Here is a 23018-nt window from a genome sequence, read left to right as displayed (position 1 = left end):
CAAAACGTTCATACTTGCATGAACACCAGCCACAGCTACTAATTACCAGTTGATCGTAATACGAAAAGACAGCTAACGAACGCATTATCCTCTTGAAACCGACTCCGTGTGTGGTCAAAAACTGTTGTGCTGCGGTCTCCCACGAGATGTGCAACTCAACACACCGGTAATGAGCAATAACAAGATTATTTATTTACAGTATTTCATAAATTAATGGCAATAAACTTTAGAAGCAAATAGTTTTCATCGATCGGTACGTTGGTTACCTTACCAGTAATGGTATGGTATCCTGAGTACACCGAGCATGCCTTACCAACCGGTCATCATAGTGGATCGACCAACCTAACTGTATGTCGTTCCCAGTACTCTCCAAATGAACCACAACCGAGGCAAACGACGACCATTCGTTAAAGGTAAAATGTATGTTTAATTAATTTTAATCGAGAAGAAATACATAAAATTTACGATTCGGAATAACGGTTATTAGTTGGCGCGATTCGGTACGTGAAAAAAACTATTGTGTCGTATCCTTTTGAATTTAAAATAAAGCTATTTAAATTCTTGAGGAGAAATAACATAATTGAACGATAATATTTGTAACTCATGTTAGTGGATATTCAGGTGCTAGTTCCAAAAATGTCAAAAAAAACTTCGGAGGCCCTTTGTAGCAATCCCAATGATTAAGGATAATTAATTTAAAATAATTATACTCGGACCGCGGAATCCATTAAATATATAAGTGTGTTCAGGTCTTCAAAATGAACGCAGCAATTTCCAGAAGCAATTAAACCCACTCGCCGCACCCTGAGTCGACGGATCGTGGAATATCTACACAGCTATAACATTCATTGGCCAATCGCACATGGATTTTAGGTTAAAGTCCATGCCGGATATCTATTAATTTAATTAGAATGAGTGGGCACTAGAATTAGAACGCGATTATTCAACGATATTTGTCGTGACTACAGCGTTCGCTTTTCATCCTATGCTATGTTTTCGAAAAGTAATGACCAGTTTTTGTCCGAAATGATAGCGTTGTGCGCTGTGACGATGAGAGAGAAATGTTGCAGCTTAATTATGTCTGACATGCAGCGAGTGGTGAACCTCTTTTCCAGCTATCCACAAAGGTGGCTCATTTTATAATATCAGACGAAACAACAATTTTTTAAATGATTTCATTGAACATTGGACATTAATTAATAAAAACTTCATTTTTCGGCCATTTAATCTAGTAATAGAAACATTTAATCTGCGAAGAGGTCTAAATTTGTTTCTCTTGTCTCTGATGAAACAATGGCAAACCGCTATCAAATTGACATCTTAAAATGACACCAAGAAGTAACCTTGGCGCTAAAGTTAATTTTGGAATGTGTTGGAGCATTATTATATGGATTCTGATTGACTTCGCAACTCCGAAATTTCTCAATTTTCAGATACATTCGTGAGCCACTCTATTGTCCAGGACAGGTAACAACCTTAGGCAAGCCGCGCTCATAAACGTCTGAGATGAAGGTTTCCGACTCGTTGCGCAATTATTCTTCAACCGCACAATCCGTAGTAACTTTGAGTCCCCGTCACATATGAATGTACTTCGCAAGTAGAGTGCTGGCTATGTTTGCGTTTGGCTAAACTGCAGCTAATTTTTACTCTACAAATAGTACAGTATACTGCTCTGCTGACTAACTCCATCAAACCGCGCCATGCGTGAAAATATAACCATCACCCTCCCTGGCACTGAGCCACGTTGCTTGTGATGCTATCGACGATTGATCCTCATTGGTAGAAAGCTGAGTGCAGCAGGTTTCACACAATTTATAACTGTATATACTTCTCGACAGTCGATTTCTAGCAAATTGTTTAGCATAAACAACTATTGTGTACTGTCTGGTAGGAAATGGGTGTAGTTGTTTTTGAATTTGTTAAACAGATGGAAAGTCCGAAGTGTGGTTTGATTGGACACAAGCATTGCTACTGCAGGCATATCTTGCAAGTACCTCCCACTTTTATTGCAACTGTGTACAGCGTTCATTTGCTTTGTACGATTTTCGTTTTGGTTGACCATCTCTGTTAGACTACATAGGGGAAAATTGAGAAGGAGGCTCAAGTTGAAACAAATGAAGTGTTTCTTAAGATGAACACAGGCCACCATGTGTCAGTAGTCAAGTTCTTCAGTGAACGATAAGCTAAGGTAATTTTTTTCTTGAAAACAATTTTAAACTTATAGGTGTGCGCTACCTTTTCCATTTAGAGGGTTCTAACTTACTACAGTCGAGTTTCTTACTACACGGTTAACTGGGACGGTGAAAAAAGGAATCGAGCAATAAGGAATCCCATAGCTTATGGAATTTTGGCTGATTAAGGTTGCAGCCGAATATTTCGTCTATGTTAACATGTAGCGTCATTGCACTCCAAGTACTAAACAATACGACCAAAGTGGGAACAACGGCTGACGGCTTCATTTCTCTACTAAAATGTGATTATGCAACCTTTTTTCCTAAAGGAAAAAAATGGATGTACTCATTTGAGCTTAAGGGCATAACACCGAACTTAAATAAGTTGGATTTGAATGTTTCGTGTTCCACTCATCAGTAACTTGTATCGATTGTAGGCTGAGTACCGCCAACCAGCACCAAACTCGCGATCTGACATTGAAAGATGCACACACTGAGTCATTGGAGCAGATTTCCGCTCAAGCAAGCCCGGTCGATGAGATCCTGATTGTTGGTGATTTCAACTTCTCCGGATTAAAATGGCACTCTGCTTCGGACTGATGTTTGTTGACAGATCCCGAACTGTCATCTTTTCATGCTGGCATCTCCAGTTTGCTTGACTGCTACAGTCTAAATTTGCTGCGCCAAACGAATAATGTGGTGAATGAGAGCATCAGAATCATCGATCTCTGCTTCTCGAGTAAATCTGACTACGCGCCAAAAATTACCGCAGCACCGTTCCCCCTGGTAAAGATTGTTAGACACCACCCTCCCTTGCATTCTTGCATAGTGCTTGAAGCGATTCGTATGAAGCATGACTGCAATTAAGTCTGATGTTTTGTGTTTCGGATTCTCCTCGGGCCGCTAGGTAGACAGTATATCCAAAAATTGACACGCAACTTACGTGTACGTTCGAACGACTGGTCGGGACGGATGTCCGGGTAGTACAGAAGTTCTGTGTTTTACTGACGAAGATAAAATTGAACCGACACTTTTGAGACTATCACGCCAATGTGGCATGACTGCAATGTTTCTGACACCGTCAGCTATTACTTTAGAAGAGCCGACTATAATAGCATTATTGACTTCCTGTCTAATATCCACTGGAACGAAATTCTTGACAATGATGATGTCAACGTTGCAGTCCAGACCTTCTCCAATATTATGAGCTATGCTATCGATCGCTATGTACCTAAAAGAAGCGTCCTTCAATCTTAGCATCCGCATGGAGAACAGCCGAGCTGAGACGATTAAAAACGACTAAAAGAACCTCTCTGAAGAAGTACGCTAAGCTTGGGGGCTACGTGCTGCAACAACACTACGTGCATGTTAACCAAGTCTATAAAAATACATCGAAGCGTTGCCATGCCGATTACTTGCGAACCGTGCAACGTAAGTTGAAGTCCGAACCAAAAACTTTGCCTCGCTTATATGCTTCCAGAATGCATGTAAGCGAGCAAAGAAAGAAATCCGGGTTGCCTTCAACGATGAGCTATGGAGGGCATAAGAGCTCTAGTTTACAGGAGATTTGCCAACTATTCTCTGAAAAGTTCGCGTTTGTTTTCTCCAACGAGAAACTGGCACCGATACAAGTTTTACGCGTGGCACTCAATGTACCTCAATCATACCAATCTTTGAGCTCTATCAATATCGACAATAATATGGTACAACTTACGATTGGGAAAATGAAAGCTTTAACCTTGGCAGGCCCAGATGGTATACCAATTATTATTCTTAAAAAATGCTCTGCCGGTCTAATTGAACCTCTTTGTCATCTGTTTCAACTGTCGCTAACAACCGAAGTGTTTCCCGAACTCTAGAAATCCCCCTTCATGTTTCCAGTTCACAAAAGGGGTGATCAAAAGTAAGTTGATAACTACCGCGGTATTATAACGCTAAGCGCAGTTCCTAAGCTGTTTGAAATGACTGTGTTGGAACCCATCTTCAGCCACTGCAAACAGTATATCTCCGAGACTCAGCATGGATTTATGCCGAAACGGTCAACATCTACGAATCTTCGGTCGATCACAACATATGTCACAGATGCCATGTCTGACGGTCTTCAAACCCGATCAGAATGAAATAACAAGATTATAACAGAACACAATTTTTGTAACATATTGTGTTATAAATTAGGTCTCGTTAGTAGTTAAAATAACAGAAATTTATAACAAGTAACAAAGATATAGTTTTGAAATATTTCTGTTATGTGTTTCTGATCGGGAACTAACGTTATTTACACGGACCTTTCAGCTGTATTTGACAAGATTAATCACGTTATTGCATTGGCAAAGTTGGATACACTTGGCTTTGGTACCAATATTCTCAGTTGGATGCAATCGTATCTCAGTAATCGACGTCTGGCAGTCAAGACAGGTGATTGTGTATCCGAAGAGTTCTTCGCTTCTTCTGGCATTCCGCAAGGCAGTCATCTCGATCCACTGATTTTTCTTCTGTATTTCAACGACGTCAACTTTTGTTTAGAAGTACCACGGTTGTCTTTCGCTGACGACCTCAAGTTACACCACAGAATCCGGTATACTGATGATGCAGCTTTCCTTCAACGCCAACTGGTAACCTTTGCGGAATGGTGCGAAATCAACCGAATGACCCTAAATCTCAAGAAATGCACGGTCATTACGTTCTCGAGCAAAAAAACGCCAATTCGTTTCTAATGCTGTCTAGCAGAATACACGATTGAAAGAGAGAACTGTGTCAAAGATCTTGGAATTTTTCTCGATGAACAACCAGACATGATCAGTAGTTGTTCGAATAAGCTATATAAAGTTCCCATCATTGCAGCAGCGATCACAAGTGGGACAGTATGGTGACGTTGGTACGTGTTATCCAAGCTATCTCTGCACTGTGTAGACAACAGTATGTAGCTATGGGGAACGATATTGTATTGCAAAAGTATGAGGTTAGTTGAACACTAATGCATCATTTGGGAGCTTTCCGCTCACAGTTTGAGAGCGAAAAAAAGATGCATTTCGCTCCCAAAGATTCGTTTTGGATGAAGGAATCATCTTCTAGTACTAATCTGTCTGCCTAACGACTATTGACAGAAGCACGAGAGAATGAGTATTAGTTTCACTGTCATCTGATTGCACCTAAAGGGCGTCGCAGCACCCTGTACTCGCTATCAGATCGTTAGTGATTCAATGGAATCCACGAAACAAATAACGTCTATGTTTCGTTGATCAATTGAAATCTTTGTATACATATACTGTGAACTTAATTATTTCGTCATTCTTTCAATTCTATTCGCACTTGTAATAACACCCATTCCCAGAATCAGACACTTTTCATTCTATCTTATATTGTCTTGCACCTACTTGTACGGCGAGCTCTTCTCACAAAGCAAAAAAAAAAATCTGAAATCTGATATTTTATTTCTGGTGAAAGATGTGGTTGATATGTTTACTCTGAGCACTTTGCACAAATGTTCAGTGAAATGATGGTTCCTTCGTTTCCAACTATGGATTACGAAGCAGCCATCGATATGCAATGTTGGCTTCACCATTTAGTTTAGCTTCCTCTAGGTTTGTATCTTGTTGATTCAAGCTCGAACTAGTACTGATTTTAGAACCATTGAACATAAATTTAGATAGGTATGCTGGTTATAAAATTTAAATTTTTGTGGTTAATTAGTACACAAGTCCTTTTATGAGTATAATTGAATACCCTTCAATATTCCCTAGCTGGACACTGGGCCCAATGAATGCTATGGTTAATATCGCAGCTAGTTATCATCGAACAGTCAGAATAGGCGCGATGAATTTCATAATCTATGTAAGTAAAAGAAGTTTTTTGAACCGTTGTATAGCCGACAGGGTACCCGGGTACCTTTTTAGATCTCAATCCGGGAAATTCCAGTATTCTTCCCCAACCATGTAATTGGTATTCAGTGACATTCTAGAACATCACCAAGTTTTTAAGGGAATAAAATTGGTGATGCGGAAAACGGGAGTTCTGAAGAATGGTTTCAGTATTTTTTATCACGGAATAGGCCGACAAGGGTACCCGGTTACCCGCAAAACTGATATGCTTTTTTTTATTTCTATTTTAGGGGTTTCAACCTTAAGGTCATTCGCCTCTTCGGGTTAGAAAAATCTCTTATAAAAAATTTCTAACCCTATGTGAGGGGTCGGGACTCGAACCCATGTGCGCTGCATACAAGGCAATTGATTTACCAACTACGATACGGCCACCCCAAATGAAATGCTCATAACTAAGTCACTTTTTAACCGAATAGGACATTTCTGGATTTTTTAGTTTCATGAACTCATGCTTTTAGACTCTGTAAAAACGAAGCGGATGAATTCATCTGGTTCCCGAGAATTATAATTTCGGAGAAAGGTTAAAGTATTTGGGCACTATTTGTGAATTTCAATGGAATATTGGTATCAAAATGGGTGTTATTGCCTCAGAACACTGTATCTCATCGTTTTGGGACCATTTGGTAATTTGACCCAGATACGAATATTCCGAAGCAAGTTTCCGTAAGGACGTGAGTAGCCGTTCCGACGTAACATTGCCTTATGGTCCCGTAAAGCTAAATAATAGACTTCTGAGCAGGAATGCATAAAGCACAGCACGAGAGCCTAACATGGAAAACCATCATTTTATAAGATGATGAGTAAACATCTTGCGAAAAGGTTGTAAAACATAGTGGTTTCTAATATTATTCGCAGAGCTATATGTGTGCTGTTCCAAAATGTAATTTGTTGAGCATCGTAGCCGCCGCAACATCATTTCCAGTTCCTCCTAAGTTAAGCTAAACCTTCATGAGATGGTGTAAATTCATGCAACTCTCCGGATCACGCGAGGAAAGAATATATCTGGTTAATAGGAAAGTGTCAGCTTTGTATCATACACAGCCGATCCTTCTCTCTGATAGTCTTCACTGAATCTCCTACATAGTCCAAAATATGAAGGAGTTTGACATTGGTACTGATTGGGTCTCGGTTTCAAGTTAGAACTTTATTTATGGAACGATTTTTGATAACCACAATAATACCCCGAATACATTTCGAAGAAATGTATGAGCCAAATAGTTGCAAATGGCTGTAATTTCAGAATAATTGCAAATAAAACTAAATTTCTTACTCGTTTCGTTCATATTTTGGCAGTGGTAAGCTTTTTCCGAGAAGAAAATGAAGTTTTTGGTGTAAGCTACGACTCACTTGCGGGTGAAAAAAAGCAAACTGTATCACTTTACCAGTTCATGAGCTGAATCATAGGTGTCGTATGACTAATTTTGGTTTTGCCGCAAATCGCCAATAGCTGAGCTATAGCTCCGTGCAGCGGGCTAGCTATCACCGTGCTAGAGAGAGCTCTCGCTCATCGGTGATCGTGCTACTTGTTAACTCTAGCTCATCGGAAACCAGCACAAGCACTAGCGTAATGAATTTAGCTCTGACACATTATGAGCCAGTGCACAGCAATAGGATACGAAGCAGCACCGTTCTTGTGCATGTCTGCTTCTGAGACAATTTCAAGAATGTTAATACCCATGTTGCCAGTATTCTATTGAAATTCACAAATAGTATCCCAATACTGGAACCTTCCTCCGGAAATCCAGATTACTGGGAACCAGATGCATTGATCTGATGCCTTTTACAGGTGGATGAGTTTCTCAATCCAAACCAACTAAAAATGTCCAAATTAGTTTAAAAATTCCATAGTTATAAGCTTTTTAATTGTCGGCCTAGTCAGCCTGCTAAAGGTGTATTTTGTTGAACACGTAAAGATTATTATAACCAAGCCATGATAGAAATTTTGGTTATTTATACAATACTTCGTGAGCCCTCATATTATGCCGAAATAAGTGTGGAAAAAACAAAATAACCACTTTGGAAAGATTTGTTGCGGGAAAAAAAACGAACGTATGATGACGTCCCAGAAAGAACATATGATTATCACACTGGCGACAGTGATCGTACCCTACCTCCCAGTGATAGCATATGGGTTAGTGCATTGAACCGGAGTCTCAAAGGTTGAGGGTTCGAATTTCGCCTCTGGGGTAATTTTTTCACATAATTACTTTCGCTTCATTCATCATTTCGTTCAGTTATCCCCATTGGATACCACAAAAAAGCTTTAATTTTTTTCTTCTAGTTATTTAAGGTATATTCAATTGATCGAACGTGGTTTTGTGTTCTATTGGACCAGATCCACAACTTTTATTACTTAGAAAATGGGGTCAAATGGGTATGGGTATGGGAGAAAAATAGGTAAAGGGCATTATCTTTGCTATGTTATTGTAGAGGTATCTCGTGTGGCGTGAATTAGATACATGGCAGTGAACATGGTTGATGACTGTCATTTCAGCTGTTACCGAGGAACAGCTGTGTTAATTACGGTGTCGTTTGTTTTTGGCGTGTTGTTCTGCGAAAAACGCATAGTCTTTCGTCATCAGTAACAGTAATCAATGTAGAAAATGTCAAATCAGTTTTTTCTTACGTAAAAATTAATGCTGAACACGAGTTTTATGTTGGTTTTTCGATATTTTTGTTTAAAAAAAATACAGACATCAATATGAAACATACGCTTGGGGGCACAATATGTCAGCCGTTTGGGGACACTATACGGCACTACTATAATGTAAATTAAAATTATTTAAACAGGAATATTGTGAGTAATTTCATGCGAAAATCGCCAAAACGAAGTGGAGAGTACATAAAGAACACAATTGCATCTGTTCAAGATGGCCACAGTATTCGACCAGCCGCTAACAATTCAAGGTTCCGTTCAAAACAGTACTTGCTCTTGTGAAAGGAAAATGCTCGTCATCAATCAAAACGCGTCAGATATTTCGCGTGAGTTGGCAATATAAAAATTAATGGTGTTGTTGAAGTAGATAATCGAAAAAACATGATCGAAAAAGAGATGAAACGAATCTAAAAAAATGCTCCGAAACACAAACGCACAGCTAAGTAGCCGGAATGCACAACTTCATTTCCACACTCTGGCGACGAGGATAGGCTTTAAGTTCCACTTAAAACATGAATTTTAGAAATGCTTTATCTTGCCCAAAATCTTGACCAAACATTTAAATTTCTTTAAAAATGAGGAAAATATTAAGAAAAAAGATTAACAAACTCGTAACTAACGTCCACACAGAAAAAAAATGGTAGAATAAGAGTGTTCCGCTCTTTGCAAAAACAACCAATGCCTACTAATAAGTTGAAAGCAAAACTTTTTAATTTATCCAGAAAAATAATCAAAATAAGAGTTTTCCTTTTAAGCTAATGAAGAATAGTAGTCAAAATAAAAGTTTTATTTTCAAGCTAAGAGTTTGCTTTGGTTGTTTTTTGCTAAGAGTGGAAAGTTCTTATTTTACCAACCTTTTTTTCTGTGTATCAGAACCATTGGTCACACTAAAACAAAATGTTCGCACAGCCAAAAGTACATTCATTCACCTTTAATTTAACATGATTATATTTTGTATCGATGCTCTATAACCGAAGATATATGGATTTTACTAAACGTACTTTTTATTTTGAAGGTGAAATTTATGGCAGCGTTGCCAATGTTTCAGATTTATCTGGAATCTTCCAGATTTTTCCCAACTGAAACCAGACATTTTGCCAGCTTTTTCCAGATATTCTGAATTCTACATTACACCCCAGCGGAGTTACCATTATGCCAGATTTATCTGGAACAGTAAGGTTTTTTAAGCTCCCGTCAAAAAGTCAAGTCTCTTATTCTATCAGATTTTTAAATTAGGGAAGCTGTTACACACAAATTTCGGAAATCTGGACCATATTCGATTAATGCACGTTCTATGAAGACCAAAATGCATGCCAAATTTCGATGACTTTCAGGTCGCTGTCAAGTTGCAGATTTTGCCAGACATTATTTGTTGAACCACCAGATTTTCTCTGAAATATAATGGCAAACCTAGTCTATGTACACAATAGAGAACCCATTCAGTAACTACAACATTATTTTGGAGTTATCTTGACATTTGAAGACAATATTCATAACCCGACATATCCAAAGACAATATTCATAAACACAAACATAACATCGACACTTGCTTGTTGGAACTAACCAACAATTTTATGCTAAGGCACATGTGTGATCCGCATGCAATAAAACCACAACGATTTAGGTTTTTAGCCCGAGACAGGGTGTACTTACTTGCGAAAAGTCTTTTTCTGCAGGACTTTCAAAACATTAGCAAGCATAAAGCATAAAGCAAACCATTTTTTCGCTGCCATGCTGCCTACAATGTCGAAATTCATAAGCGAAAGCCAGATCCGTTTTATGAGTACCTACAGCAGTGGCACATGTTTCCCGGTATCGTATTGCATGAAATTCAAGAAAATTGAACTCTGATTATTAGAATGTCGCCGCCTGCACTGCAGTGCCATATCAGCAGAATTACATCGTTTCGCTAATCGAAGCATTATATCTGCTCTTTATTCCACAGTTTCTACGTTGCAATGGGACATCATTAATATCCGATGAGTAGTACAAACGGAAAATGGTGAAGCATAAGAAGTTCTTTTGCTTCCGACCTTCGAACATTCTACCGACATCGCTCCCCAGTTGGCCAGCGGTCCGTGGTGACAGCGGCTCATTCAGAAATAATGCAGTAAGGCGAAAGACAATCCAGTTGCTGTTGATTTTGCTAATATACTTCAACGGATTCACCAGTGGCAGCTGGTGGCGGGTGGCAGATCTTTCCTTGGACGTTAAACATTTCCATCGAGATAACCGGAGCTTTGAGATTTGCAATGAGAACACCTTTTTCACGCAACATCAACGAGAGATTTGCTACAATAATCCGGAACTGTTGAAGGTAAGCGTTTTAGCGGTAATAAGTAACTTGGCTAGGAGTCTTAGGCTACAACATTATAAATTTTGGTAGTTTTCAGATATAGGCAATCTGCGAAAACTATATAATCACAACCGACTTGTAAATGCTATTTACATTTTTGGAGCTACTGTAGGGATAGTGCGGGCAAAACCAATACCCTGAGACTTTTCCATAAGAGTAAAATGTGTATGATTTAATAATCACAGTAGTTTAGTAGAACTCTTGGTTTGAATATTTCGAGACACATTAGTATGGCAAATGTTGTAAGAAAAAGACGTACTGAATCAGTCTTAATATTGATGAAAAGTAGAAATGAATTATATTTCCATCATGTAGTGAGACAATGCGATAATGGTTGTTTCTAGTTCGTAACTGGCGAGTATACGCTATTAATATGGAACCAAATTTAGAGAGTTGATCTGATCACACACTGGCATGACTGCACGAATAGTTCTCTCTCCAATCAAATTTTTACAGACGTCTGTGCTAAAATTAGAGGTCGAGAGATCCAAAAACCTTTCCACACATATGGCACCTCAATAGAGACGTTCAAGCATGGAGCTAAAATTTAGCGTTACGGTCATCAATGGAAACATTGAATGTTGCAAAAAAAAACTATTTCTCTTCCGTAATGCTACCTAGATCGATTGGAGCAAACAAAACGTTGTGTGGATAATTTTTTTTATTTGCTGCTTTCCTAAAAAAAATTAATTTTTTTCTCGAAAATGATATGCCTAGTGATTCGATTTATAGTTTCTGCGACAATTAGCGTTTTGAAGATTTCTGAGGTTTCTTACACTGGAGAAACGTCTTTTATTTGCGAGTTATCACTACAAATCATACATTTGGATTATAAATGACCATTTTTAGTGTCGTGCCCAAAGTCTTGGCGTCTATGACACTGGGTCAGATATTGAATTCTGCCCCATATCGTCAACCATGTTCCCACTTTAGCTACACGCATTTTATAATTCTTTCGAATTATTAGCCTCATTACACTAAAATGAATTAAATAAAGCTCCTGGATAAACCCAGAGTGTGCTGGCGTGTTAGTGTTGGTGAAGAAGTAGTTCAAGTTAGGGTTGGGAAAACCGAGGCATTTAAAAAAAACCAGTATTTTCAGTATTGGAAATGAAAAAAAACCTGATAAAACCGGTAAAAATCGGTAACTAGAAGGAAAATAAGAATAACAATTAGTATTTACAATGCAATCATTTTCACCTTCGTTGAGTGCCAATTCATACCTTACTAACGAAATAATCGTTCAACACACGTTCAGTACTTAACCCTGGTCGCTTGATTATGCATCGTAGTCTGAAAACTGGGAATGTAGGCATGTTGTCTAACACGCTTATTGAACCAGAAGGGGTTATGTAGAAGCAGTCGGCTTTCCGAGATTTGACAAACACTGAAGTTTCGATTGACGGCTTATCCGAATGCTTCAATATAGACTGAAGGTGATATTCAACATAAGTTTAAACAGATTTCAGCGTATCAAAAACACATCTAGATTTGCTATAGGTTAGGTTTATCCAAGTCAAATTTGTCACCGGTCCCCGAAAGGTTATATGAACAGTCATACTTAGTTTATAAAACCTTTTGAACATCAATTCCACCTCATGTTAAAAACCAGCGGTTATTTGCCACCCTTTCAATTTATTTTTAACGTAACCTGATCCAATATCAATGGAAATCTTTTGAAAAAGATATTCAGTGTAGCGCCTTTCTCTATAAAAACTGTAGAATCTATTAACAGAGCTCGCTGATAGTATCATGCCTTTTAGGTTTCTACAGTAGAGGACAAAAAATTGAATACAAAATAAAGTATGTGGGAATTAATAGATTTTGTCTTGCAGATTTACTTAGGGTAAGGTGGGGCAAATCCGACCTAGTAAACGGTTTTGACTGTAAAATACTCACTTTACATCGGATCAAGTCGTTTTATATACCAAATGAAAGCTTAGACTTCTGGGCAACTTTCCATTTATAGCATTTTACCCGCATCTTGGAAGAATTTTAAGATACAAGCGTTTTACGAAAAAGTTCATTTTTTCTGTTTTCAAAAATGGTGGGGTTAACCCGTCCGCCTATGTTTTTGGTTGATTTAGTACAGATATTACCCAAATTTTATGGTTTTTCAATGAATGCTACGTTATTGAATTGTAACATGACCGAAATGGAATTCAATGTCAATCTTGGAATGTCAAAATCATGAGCAGTAGCACGTAAAGATATTCCCATTTGCATCGGAGCAATTGCTATATGAATATTATATTCATCACTTTTTTGTGTCTTTCGCTTGCAATTATGAACCTTTGTTAAAAAAATAATAAATAATAATAATAATAAAAATATATTTCAATTTGATAAATACACATTTTCTTAGCAAAAAAGCGGTCAGACTTACCCACTTTAGAGGTTTAGAGGTCGGATTTGCCCCACCGCGTCATTTTTCATTACTATGCAATTAAAAAAAATTGAAAAAAGTTGGAGTAAATTCATCTATGCACTTTGTAGGACTTTAATCAAAGAATTTAAATCCACCTACATTTTTTATGCAATCACTTTAATAATCAGAAATATTCTGAAGTCAATGATGCACAAAAATCAAATCAAAAGTTGTAAAAATACGTTTTGTCGTTTGAGCATCTCAATGTAGACTAATTAAATGCTGTCATGCCACCATTATGATTATTTTCAATGCTCTACACGGCAACATTAATATTAGTTCCCGTAGTTCTTCCGATTTTCGATAACAAGGGGGGGTCGGGTTTACCCAACGGTCGGATTTGCCCCACCTTACCCTATTCTAGCATAATAATATGCACTGATTCACATGATGGTGTTTTGGGTTTTTATATCGAGCTCTATTGTCTCAAATCAGGCCTTACTGTAAATGGAACCTTATTTTAGAACATTACCATGTAAACGGGTTTTAAAGTGTTTCGAAAGCTTTAAAGTTTTAAATAGTTCTTCCTAACAAAAATACCGTAAATACCGGTTTTTTCTGCTTCACAAACCGGTATTTCGCTATTGATCGGTATTGGATATTAGAACGGTTTTGCATATTTGGACGGTTTTACCGGTTTTCGATTATGGTAAAACCGGTACTTCCAACCCTAGTCCAAGTAGTTTTTTTAAACTCGCTGGATATTTCATCCAAGAGTTGACCTTGCGGTAGGTAACCTTTTCAAGACAGCCTTACAATGGTCTTGCAATAATATGAATTCAATTTCTGTAACTTCTCAGCGAGATACAAAAGGAGACATTTGTGGCCAATTAATACATTCGCTGTAGTAATCAGGAACCAGATTATATTGGTTAAATGTCTCGTTCGCCGTATGTAGTCGGGAATTTGTGCCTTGCCGTGTCATTTCATCATTTCCTGAGCGGAAGGAAAGGAGGGAGAAAGTAGAATTGGAAGGGTGGGAAAAATAACAGCACAAAAACAAAAATAAACTGCAGGTAAGTGAAACTCACAAGTAGTAAGCCTAAAGATATTTACCACATTGGATAAGAAACTTGAGTATGTCTCTGAGTTACAGTCGTCCAAACATAGTGTCATCTGTGTAAGGACAGCCGAAAACTCGAAATTGCAATTACGCTACTGCTGGGCTGTTACATATCAGATGACATGAGGTTCCGTAGTCGGATTTACAAAGATCCCACGAAAAGATTCAGCTCTCTGAATAGTTGCCATGTGATAATTGAATTTGCAGTGGCCAGTTAAAGCCCGCATGCCGCAGTGGATGTTTGAAAAATGTAAGAGATTTTCGAAGTCACTGGGCACGGTTGTTCTAGAAACGCCTTTGTTTGGCGACACGTTTGTAGATTTCTCCAATTATTGCGGTGCTTGGATGAAGCCCAGGACCGTATTTTTTCTCTTATCCAACTTGTCGAAATTGGCAGATTGACCAACGAAGTCAATCCCTCAACCTGCCCTGGCCAATTCAGCCCTTTCATTACCGGTAATACAGGAATGTCCGGTACCCAGACAAGGTAGATAGTGTTGACAATAGATAAAGATTGTCAAACCGATTCAGTTTGGTGAATGAAACGTATTCGATGGACTCCCTACAATGAATCGACTCTTTGGATCGATTCAGTGACTCGTACGTTGAAAAAATGATTTTTTTTTTAAATAAAACGAGAAAAAATGCAATGCTTTAAGAAACGCTTTTGTGTTACACATATTTAAAGTAGTGTTCTATCATAGTTCCATTTTCAATAATGGACTCAATTCATTTTATGTTTCTCAAATACTAATAGAGAGAATGTTGATGTTGAAGGTACATATAGGCGTTTTAGCATAACTTCGAAAAGAGTAGGGTAAACAAATTTTCTTTCCTTCCACCAAGTAGTTGGATCATATGTGAGTGTGAGAGGAGGTTCTGCTATTATTTGACAATCTCCAATATAACTGCAACCGTGCCAATTTGGAAACCATGAGAGGACATTGCTAGGATTACGATATGTTACCACATTGAAGGTGACATCAAAATGATCGAAATAGATATATTTATGATCATATAGAGACGGTTCAGTTTCATTTGAAACCTGCTTTCCCAGCTCATACGAAATTCTATCAGAGCTAAGCGTTATGTCTGACACCTCCTTCCTCCCAGACCTCGCAAAAGTTGGTCGGTTTCCCATATTCAAAATATGGAGATTTGTACTGCTTATGTACTCCATCAGTTCAGAGCCTCTCAGATTGATGTCTGAGCTACCCCAAATGATGTGATGAGCATTCGCATCACTGCCGATAATGAGCAAAAGCCCATTTCTGCTACAATATGATACAACGCTTTTAAAATCATCAGATGGAGATGACTCGTTATGCGGTAGATATGCTGAACAATATACATATATTTTTTATCTACGTTACCGACAGTCAGTGTAACTGTGACAACACAGATATCGCGAGTTGGGAGCTCCGATATGAGACACGTGTCAATAGCCTTATTTGCAAGAATGCAAGCACAAAGCATTTCACGTGGGTTAGTCATTTCTGCGTTGTTGTTATTGGACCAATCCTATGGAAGCTTTACCTTCCTGCATAAGTCGAGATAAATTCATAGTTGCTGTACATTTATGTCGGAGATTGATTTGTGCTATTCTAACCATTGTTGATTAGAGAACTGTTCATTTCATTTCCAACATAAATTGCACAACAACTAGAGGACACCAAGCAAGTTGTGATATAAACGCATGTATTGAGCCATATCAGGTTTGAATGGGACACGATTATTTGACTCTCACGATTTGCGAAGAAAATAATGGTCCACTGTGTCAGAGATTCGCATAACACAGTAAGGGCAAAGCCCAAAATGCTCCGTGCGCGACTCTTCAGTCATTAAGTCCTTGACACGGAACTACACCTTGACTTAGGGACTCCTACTTTCAGTCGCCTCCTATGACATGGGAGCAGGAACCCAGTGGCTCAATTCTTGGCCGGATACCACACGGCCTCTGGGCACGTACGTCTGTACACATAGAAATTTGATAATCGAAACCAGAAAAACTTCACCCAACTATTATCAGCCAAGAATCTCAGCAAACCCCCATCCAACATAAATTCGGCAAAATTAAGCGGATCATCGGCGAAAAAACTTGGGTGCGTAGAGTAAACGTTCCGCTGCTTAATGCAGCATACTGGGGTGTTCGCCCAGCTCTTCCCAGGCTCCGTTCCCCATTGAGAATATTTTAACCCCCCTCAACAATTTTACCCATAGCACGGATCGCATGTGACTATGGAATTGGGGTTCCCTGTTTGGTGGGTTTTTACCACCGGAACAGGTAGTCCGTAGTGTAATTCTTAGCCGGTTGAAACAACCACTACCGACACTACACGGCTTATCTAGGCTGTTCGGTGAAAGAAGCTGACATTGAAGGACAGCTTCCATAGATGGCCGAACAGCCCCCGGTTCTGACCAATTTTCACCATTTTCGAGTAGTTTTTGAAAGATTTTTCAAAACACAGTTTTTTCGTTATGAATGCATGTTATGCATACTCCAAATTTTAATACAACATTGCTGTACATATTTTTGATAAACATCAAATCATTCTGTTAATTATAATGGACGTTATTAAGGTACAAAAGCTGACGCGGCTGCCACAGCCGATATTTTCAAGGGGGAGCCCTATATTGAAAGCTTAAATGTATTCTAATAAAAAACACAAAACATATAAAAAGTCTAAAAGCTCTCTCGGTCTCCTTGATGCACTACTATGCAGACGTAATGCAATAACCATGTTAGAGTAATTGTCTGTCAGAGGTTCTTTAGAACTGATGCACGAAATATGCTTGATGATGTTTCCAATACCGCCAAACCAATCAACCTAGGGAAGGAAAATCACTTATTTGTGTCTTTTAGCATAACAAACAAACCAGCGACTAGAAACTAGCGGAAGCTAAACATCAAGCGAAGAGTGATTCAAAATATGATGCAAAAAACGGGTGAAAAAGTCATGAAGATTAATCCCTTGTTTCAACAAATCTTGATGTGGATATCATTTTAAAGATTAAAACTCTATGAAATGAAAAGCAAATATTTGCAATAAATTTTATCTTTTTTTTCTAGGTTATCGTGAACGCAGCGAATATCGCCAAATATGAGTGTCAAAACTACTTTCAGAACAGCAGATGGAACTGTTCAGTTAAACGTGGATCAGAGATATTCTACGGAAATTTCGACGACAAAGGTACGGTTACTGCCATTGTATAAATTTGTTCTGAAAAAAACACCGTTTCATCTTTTTCAGGAAACCGCGAAACCGCTTATCTCAGTGCTATAAACTCCGCTTCGCTGGCGTGGACCATCACCAGGTACTGCACTAAGGGCGAGTTGACAATGTGCACATGTGACCACATACAGCGTAAAAAGCACAGCAAGTGGACATGGGGCGGATGTTCAGAGGACGTCAATTATGGCATCAAACAGGCGCGCCAGTTTGTCGACCCACAGGAAGATAGTTCTTTGAGCTTTGGCTTGATGAACTTGCACAACAACGAGGCTGCTCGAAGAGTAAGTAAGTTTACATCATTTTTTGATTTATTTATAATTTCTTGTAAACGCAATGTAATGTGAAGATAAATTCGCACATACTAACCGAACCCACGCTTACAGACTTTGCGAGGTAAAATGCAAAAAGTGTGCAAATGCCACGGAATGTCCGGCTCGTGCACGACGCGAGTTTGCTGGCGACGGTTACCGCCAATGAAGGTGATGGCTGAAACACTAGGCTCCATGTTTGATGCAGCCGCTCTAGTCAAAGTAAGTTTCAAAATGAAAACAAAAAATCATCAAATCCAGCTTGTCTAATGATGGATATTTTCCGCAGCCGGTTGAAAATAAAGGCATCATCAAAAAGCTAAAACGGAAGGATTCGCAGTACAAAAAAGTAAATAAATCTGACCTGGTGTACATCGCCGATTCACCCGACTATTGCGAAGAGAATGAGAGGTAAGTTTTTGTTTTCCGGCAAACTTTCTCGCGGATGCGTTGGGGGGGGGGGGGGTGATTTTGTAATTCTGGGTACAGTATTTCATCCAACTTGAGTCACTTATCCAGATCAATCACATTTAGGAATACCAAATATTTACCCTCTTCGTTTACCGTCATTATTGCGTATTTTATCTCAACACAATTACATTTTAAGATATGTGTTATCGACAAATTCCCGTCGACCTAAATCGATTTGTACTATCTCACGTCTTTTCAGCCTCGGCATATTCGGCACACGAGGACGCTTTTGCAATCGGACATCCTATGGTATAGAGGGCTGTCGACTGCTCTGTTGTGGCCGGGGTTACCAGACGAGGATTCGCAACGTGGAGGAAAAGTGCAACTGCAAGTTCGTCTGGTGCTGCTCGGTCAAGTGTGACACGTGCAGTGTTCGTAAGGATGAATACATCTGCAACTGAGAGCATACGATCTTGCACCGCTATATTCAATGCTGACGCAGAGAAGCAAAATTAAAAAAACGATTGATCAGTGTAAATTATTGCCATTTGCGACTAGAGGAAATATTCTCACCAAAATGCCATTTTGCACATTTTAATCACGTCATTTGTGTCGAAATTTTGTATATTTTTGAAAAATATTTAAACAATAATGTAAGTCAATCTAGAGAATGTTCTCTCTCTAAGCTTAGCATGTCACTGTATTATTTAGACGACTTAACGAACAAACAGATCGAATTTGCATCCATGACATACGTGCTGATTGCTTGTTGTAATTCATCATTTTTTACGAAGATAAACAAGAACAAACAACGAAAGTCTAAATGTTTCCAGTATTTTTATAACCATTTTACGGTAAGAACATATTTGCATTCTGTGATTTCTTTTTGTTTTTTGTAGTATTGATTTTATTTAATGATTTAGCAGAAGTATTAGTCGATAAGCCTTTTGCGTAAGAATAGATGTTAAGACAGCCAATTATGCCAATAGCCAAACGAATAGAAGATAATATTCTATTTCCCTAAACAACAAAAATCGTCGAAGGAAGAAAACAACCCACACAAATCTCACTGAAAGTACTCTCTCGTAAATTGAATCCAAAGTAATATTTAGCCATCCTGTATAAATCAAATGATCGTTGTGTAAAACAAACCATTTATATAAGTATTAATTGAAATCTGAATAAAGGTAAGAAATAAAGCTGACCGCCCTGTAATCGTGCACCACCACATCGTGGTTCGTTTCTTTGACACGAATGCAAGTCACTGGTGACAAATTGTCCAATAAATTTCCCCATTGGTGTGGTGCTCGGCTATAATAAATCACATATGGAGACTTCAACGAAACGTGAACGTCATCCAAAAGGACTACACTTCTCTGAAGACACTGTATGGAGCAAATGGGCCACTTTTTGGGCAGAAAGTATAAAGTTTCCGAAACAAAGTGTAAGCAAACTAAAGCTTCGAATTGCTTATGACCAATTCATTGTCCAAACGCCATTTACCGATCAGTCATCCACCAAAGATGAATGGAATGAAATGGTAAATGCATTGATTGTGGTTAGGAGAACTTATTTATCTTTGTGACCACGAAATAAGCAATCTAATGGAAATAAGCGTGTTGGATGTCTTCAATAAAAATGTATAAGGGCCATGCATAAATGACGTAGTATTTTATGGGGTATGAGTGATATTCCGATTTTGTGGCGAAGTGTGACAAAGGGAGGATAGGATTAGTAGTTCTGAGCCGCAGCATTCCCGATTACAATGGAATAACAAAAATATAACAAAATTCAATTTTTATAACAAATTATGTTAAAAATTAGGTTTTGCTATCAGTTAAAATAACAAAAAAAACCTGTTTTAATTCACCTAGCGGTGCAATTGTGCCTTTCTCATTTATCCAAACTACGATTTAATGCCTGGTTGCGTTCAACATAATATTGTGAAAATGTCTATTACATTCTTATCATACTTGATAAGCATATATAAGTGCACGACACTCACGAACCTGATAAGCAACATGTCGACACTGACATACTTGAAACAGTTCAGTCATCACCGAAGTAGCTGTAGATCTGAAATATGCCCGGAACCCGGGACTTCCGGAATTATCGATAGTGGACAATATATTCCAATAACCTTTGATTCGCCATCAGTGATCTAGGCCTGCGAATCGAAGTAATTTGAGTCATTGGGGGCATTATATCAAGAGTACTTATTCAAAAGGTCCTAAGTGACATTGAGTTCGAACTGAGAAAAACGAGGCTGAAGTTTCATGGACCTAAAACAAATCCCTATTAGAGAACAAATATGTGTTTTGATGAAACAATTATGCCAATATAGTCTATGGACTATGCTCTTTAGGTAAATAATACTAAAACATGAAATGTTTAGTGCTAGTGTAGTTTTTAGGCGCTTTAAAATGATGCGTCCTGAAAATTATAGGACCTTTCACATAGGTCTTTTTTCGGGCCTAAGAATCATACGACGCTGCACATAAGGCTTTTTTCAGCAAAGGTAGCTCTTACGACCAATATTGAATATCTTCAAAGTTTTCGACAAAATAAGTACCGGTATACGGTATTCTTCATTACTATGGCAAATAGTTGCACTGGATTTAACAGAAGCCTTGCAGAAAAAAAATTGCTGGAAACTTTAGTTTATATTAACAAACCATTGGCTGGAAGTGGTTAAAACCAACGAATGGCATGTTACTTTAGAATAACTAAGCTTTCCAATTATCATTTAATTTATTATACTTTCTAAATTCAACTTCGAAAATAAGTCGCATGAACAGAAGAAAATAATTTCTTTTATTTTGATGCTTAGGACGTTTTTACTAGGTACTTATGTGCAGTGAGAAAAACATAGAATGAAATGAATCATGCGTCGTTTTTCCATGGCGCCTATGAACAGTTGCAGAGGTTTTGAAATGTTGCACGCGTAGGTCCTTTCAATTTAAAAGGTCTCAAGTGCAAAATTTCAAAATATGATCATGAAAACTTTGCGACTTTTTATATAATGCTTGTTATTTTGATAAATACTGGGTATAATGAATCCTGGTTTTCGGTATTGGTTAGCTATGTTGTAATCACATGCTGCGCTGCAAATAACTCAGTTTGTTTACATTTGTCACTAGGGACCATTTGAATCAGCACTCTTGATATCTTTCATTTGAAATCAAGTTTGTCAAAATCGGTTAAGAGTTCGCTGGAAAATAAGTGTGACATTAGCTCGGAACTTGGCGAGTTCCCTGGGGACATCAAGATCCGTCATCTGAGACCACCCTAGTAACAATTTAGGTTTTGTGGTAGTTTTATAGCCCCTCATAAAACTTGGATTGCACTTATAGCGTGCTATAAAACTTCAATTGTTACTTGGGCAATGTGGTCAAAACTACTTTGATTGGTCATTAGTGATCTAGACCCGCAAATCCAAGAAATGTTGAACGTATTTGAATATGTATTACATCATTCGGGTATCATAGGGTTACCAGTTTATATGGGAATTTGATGTGTGACCGCACTCTTCAATCCGTAACTCCGGAACCGAAAGTCCGATCAACTAAAAATTCAATAGCGTCTTATGGGAGCGTTATACCGTTCATTTGAAACTAAGTTTGTGTAAATCGGTTCAGCCATCTCTGAGATAAATGAGTGACATTATTTGACACACACACATACATACACACAGCCATTTGCCGATCTCGACGAACTGAATCGGATGGTATATGACACTCGGCCCTCCGGGCCTCGGTTGAAAAGTCGATTTTTACAGTGATTTCATAGCCTTTCTTTATATGAGAAAGGCAAAAATATAACAAGCAGAAACGGAAGATATACTTTAGGTAGTTTTACATTTCTTATAAAAGAAATGTATAGAATTCGCTCAAACTTTCAAGATTTTTTCCGAGGCCCGGAGGGCCGAGTCTTATATACCAATCGACTCAGCTCGACGATTTGGGACAATGTCTGTGTGTGTGTCTGTGTGTGTGCATGTAACGGACAAATTCTCATTCGTGTTTCTCAGCAATGGCTGAACCGATCTTATCCAAACTAATTTTAAATGAAAGAACCAAAAAACAGTATGAACGCTATTAATTTGTTTTTGATTCTGATGTTTAGTTTCCAAGATATGAATGTTTGAATGCGAAAAATTGGCGTTTTTTGCCGTTTTTTTTTAATTATCTGCCGAAATTGACAGTATAGATTAACAATTTATATGTTTTTAGACAGCTTTAACGAATATCTTTCGAACAAGCTATAGATTGTTGAAATCGGACTATTATCAAAAGAGATATTTAACATTAAATGCGGACGAAAGATTTTTATCATTTCCCATTGCCCGAAATATGATCAAAAACATGTAATCTATTATTAACGCCAAAACGGCTTATTTTAGGTCAATAGTATCTTCGGAGAATTTAATGGAGGTAATATGCCTTTCTTTTGGTATTGTGCTTTTGCTGATTAATCCCCCTATGAGTGAGATATTTTCACAAATTTTCGTGGAA

General features: G+C 38.1%; 1 protein-coding gene across 8 annotated transcripts in view; it reads left to right on the top strand.

Annotated features, from left to right (window-relative positions):
- LOC131682587 (protein Wnt-1-like) overlaps nucleotides 1-19781 on the top strand; it is an 83486-nt gene extending 63705 nt beyond the window's left edge. For all 8 annotated transcript variants that reach the window (XM_058964193.1, XM_058964194.1, XM_058964189.1 and 5 more), the window contains exons 3-8: nucleotides 10651-11022; nucleotides 17623-17743; nucleotides 17804-18066; nucleotides 18169-18315; nucleotides 18383-18504; nucleotides 18764-19781. In XM_058964193.1, the coding sequence (XP_058820176.1) occupies nucleotides 10705-11022; nucleotides 17623-17743; nucleotides 17804-18066; nucleotides 18169-18315; nucleotides 18383-18504; nucleotides 18764-18965 (1173 nt within the window). In that variant the 5' untranslated portion in view covers nucleotides 10651-10704 and the 3' untranslated portion in view covers nucleotides 18966-19781. The remainder of the gene's footprint in view (nucleotides 1-10650; nucleotides 11023-17622; nucleotides 17744-17803; nucleotides 18067-18168; nucleotides 18316-18382; nucleotides 18505-18763) is intronic.
- The last annotated feature ends 3237 nt before the right edge of the window (nucleotides 19782-23018 follow it).

The sequence above is a fragment of the Topomyia yanbarensis genome, chromosome 2, assembly GCF_030247195.1.
Source record: "Topomyia yanbarensis strain Yona2022 chromosome 2, ASM3024719v1, whole genome shotgun sequence".
Classification (NCBI taxonomy): domain Eukaryota; kingdom Metazoa; phylum Arthropoda; class Insecta; order Diptera; family Culicidae; genus Topomyia; species Topomyia yanbarensis.
The sequence above is the reverse complement of the archived record's forward strand: the minus strand, read 5'-3'. Positions and strand labels throughout refer to the sequence as shown.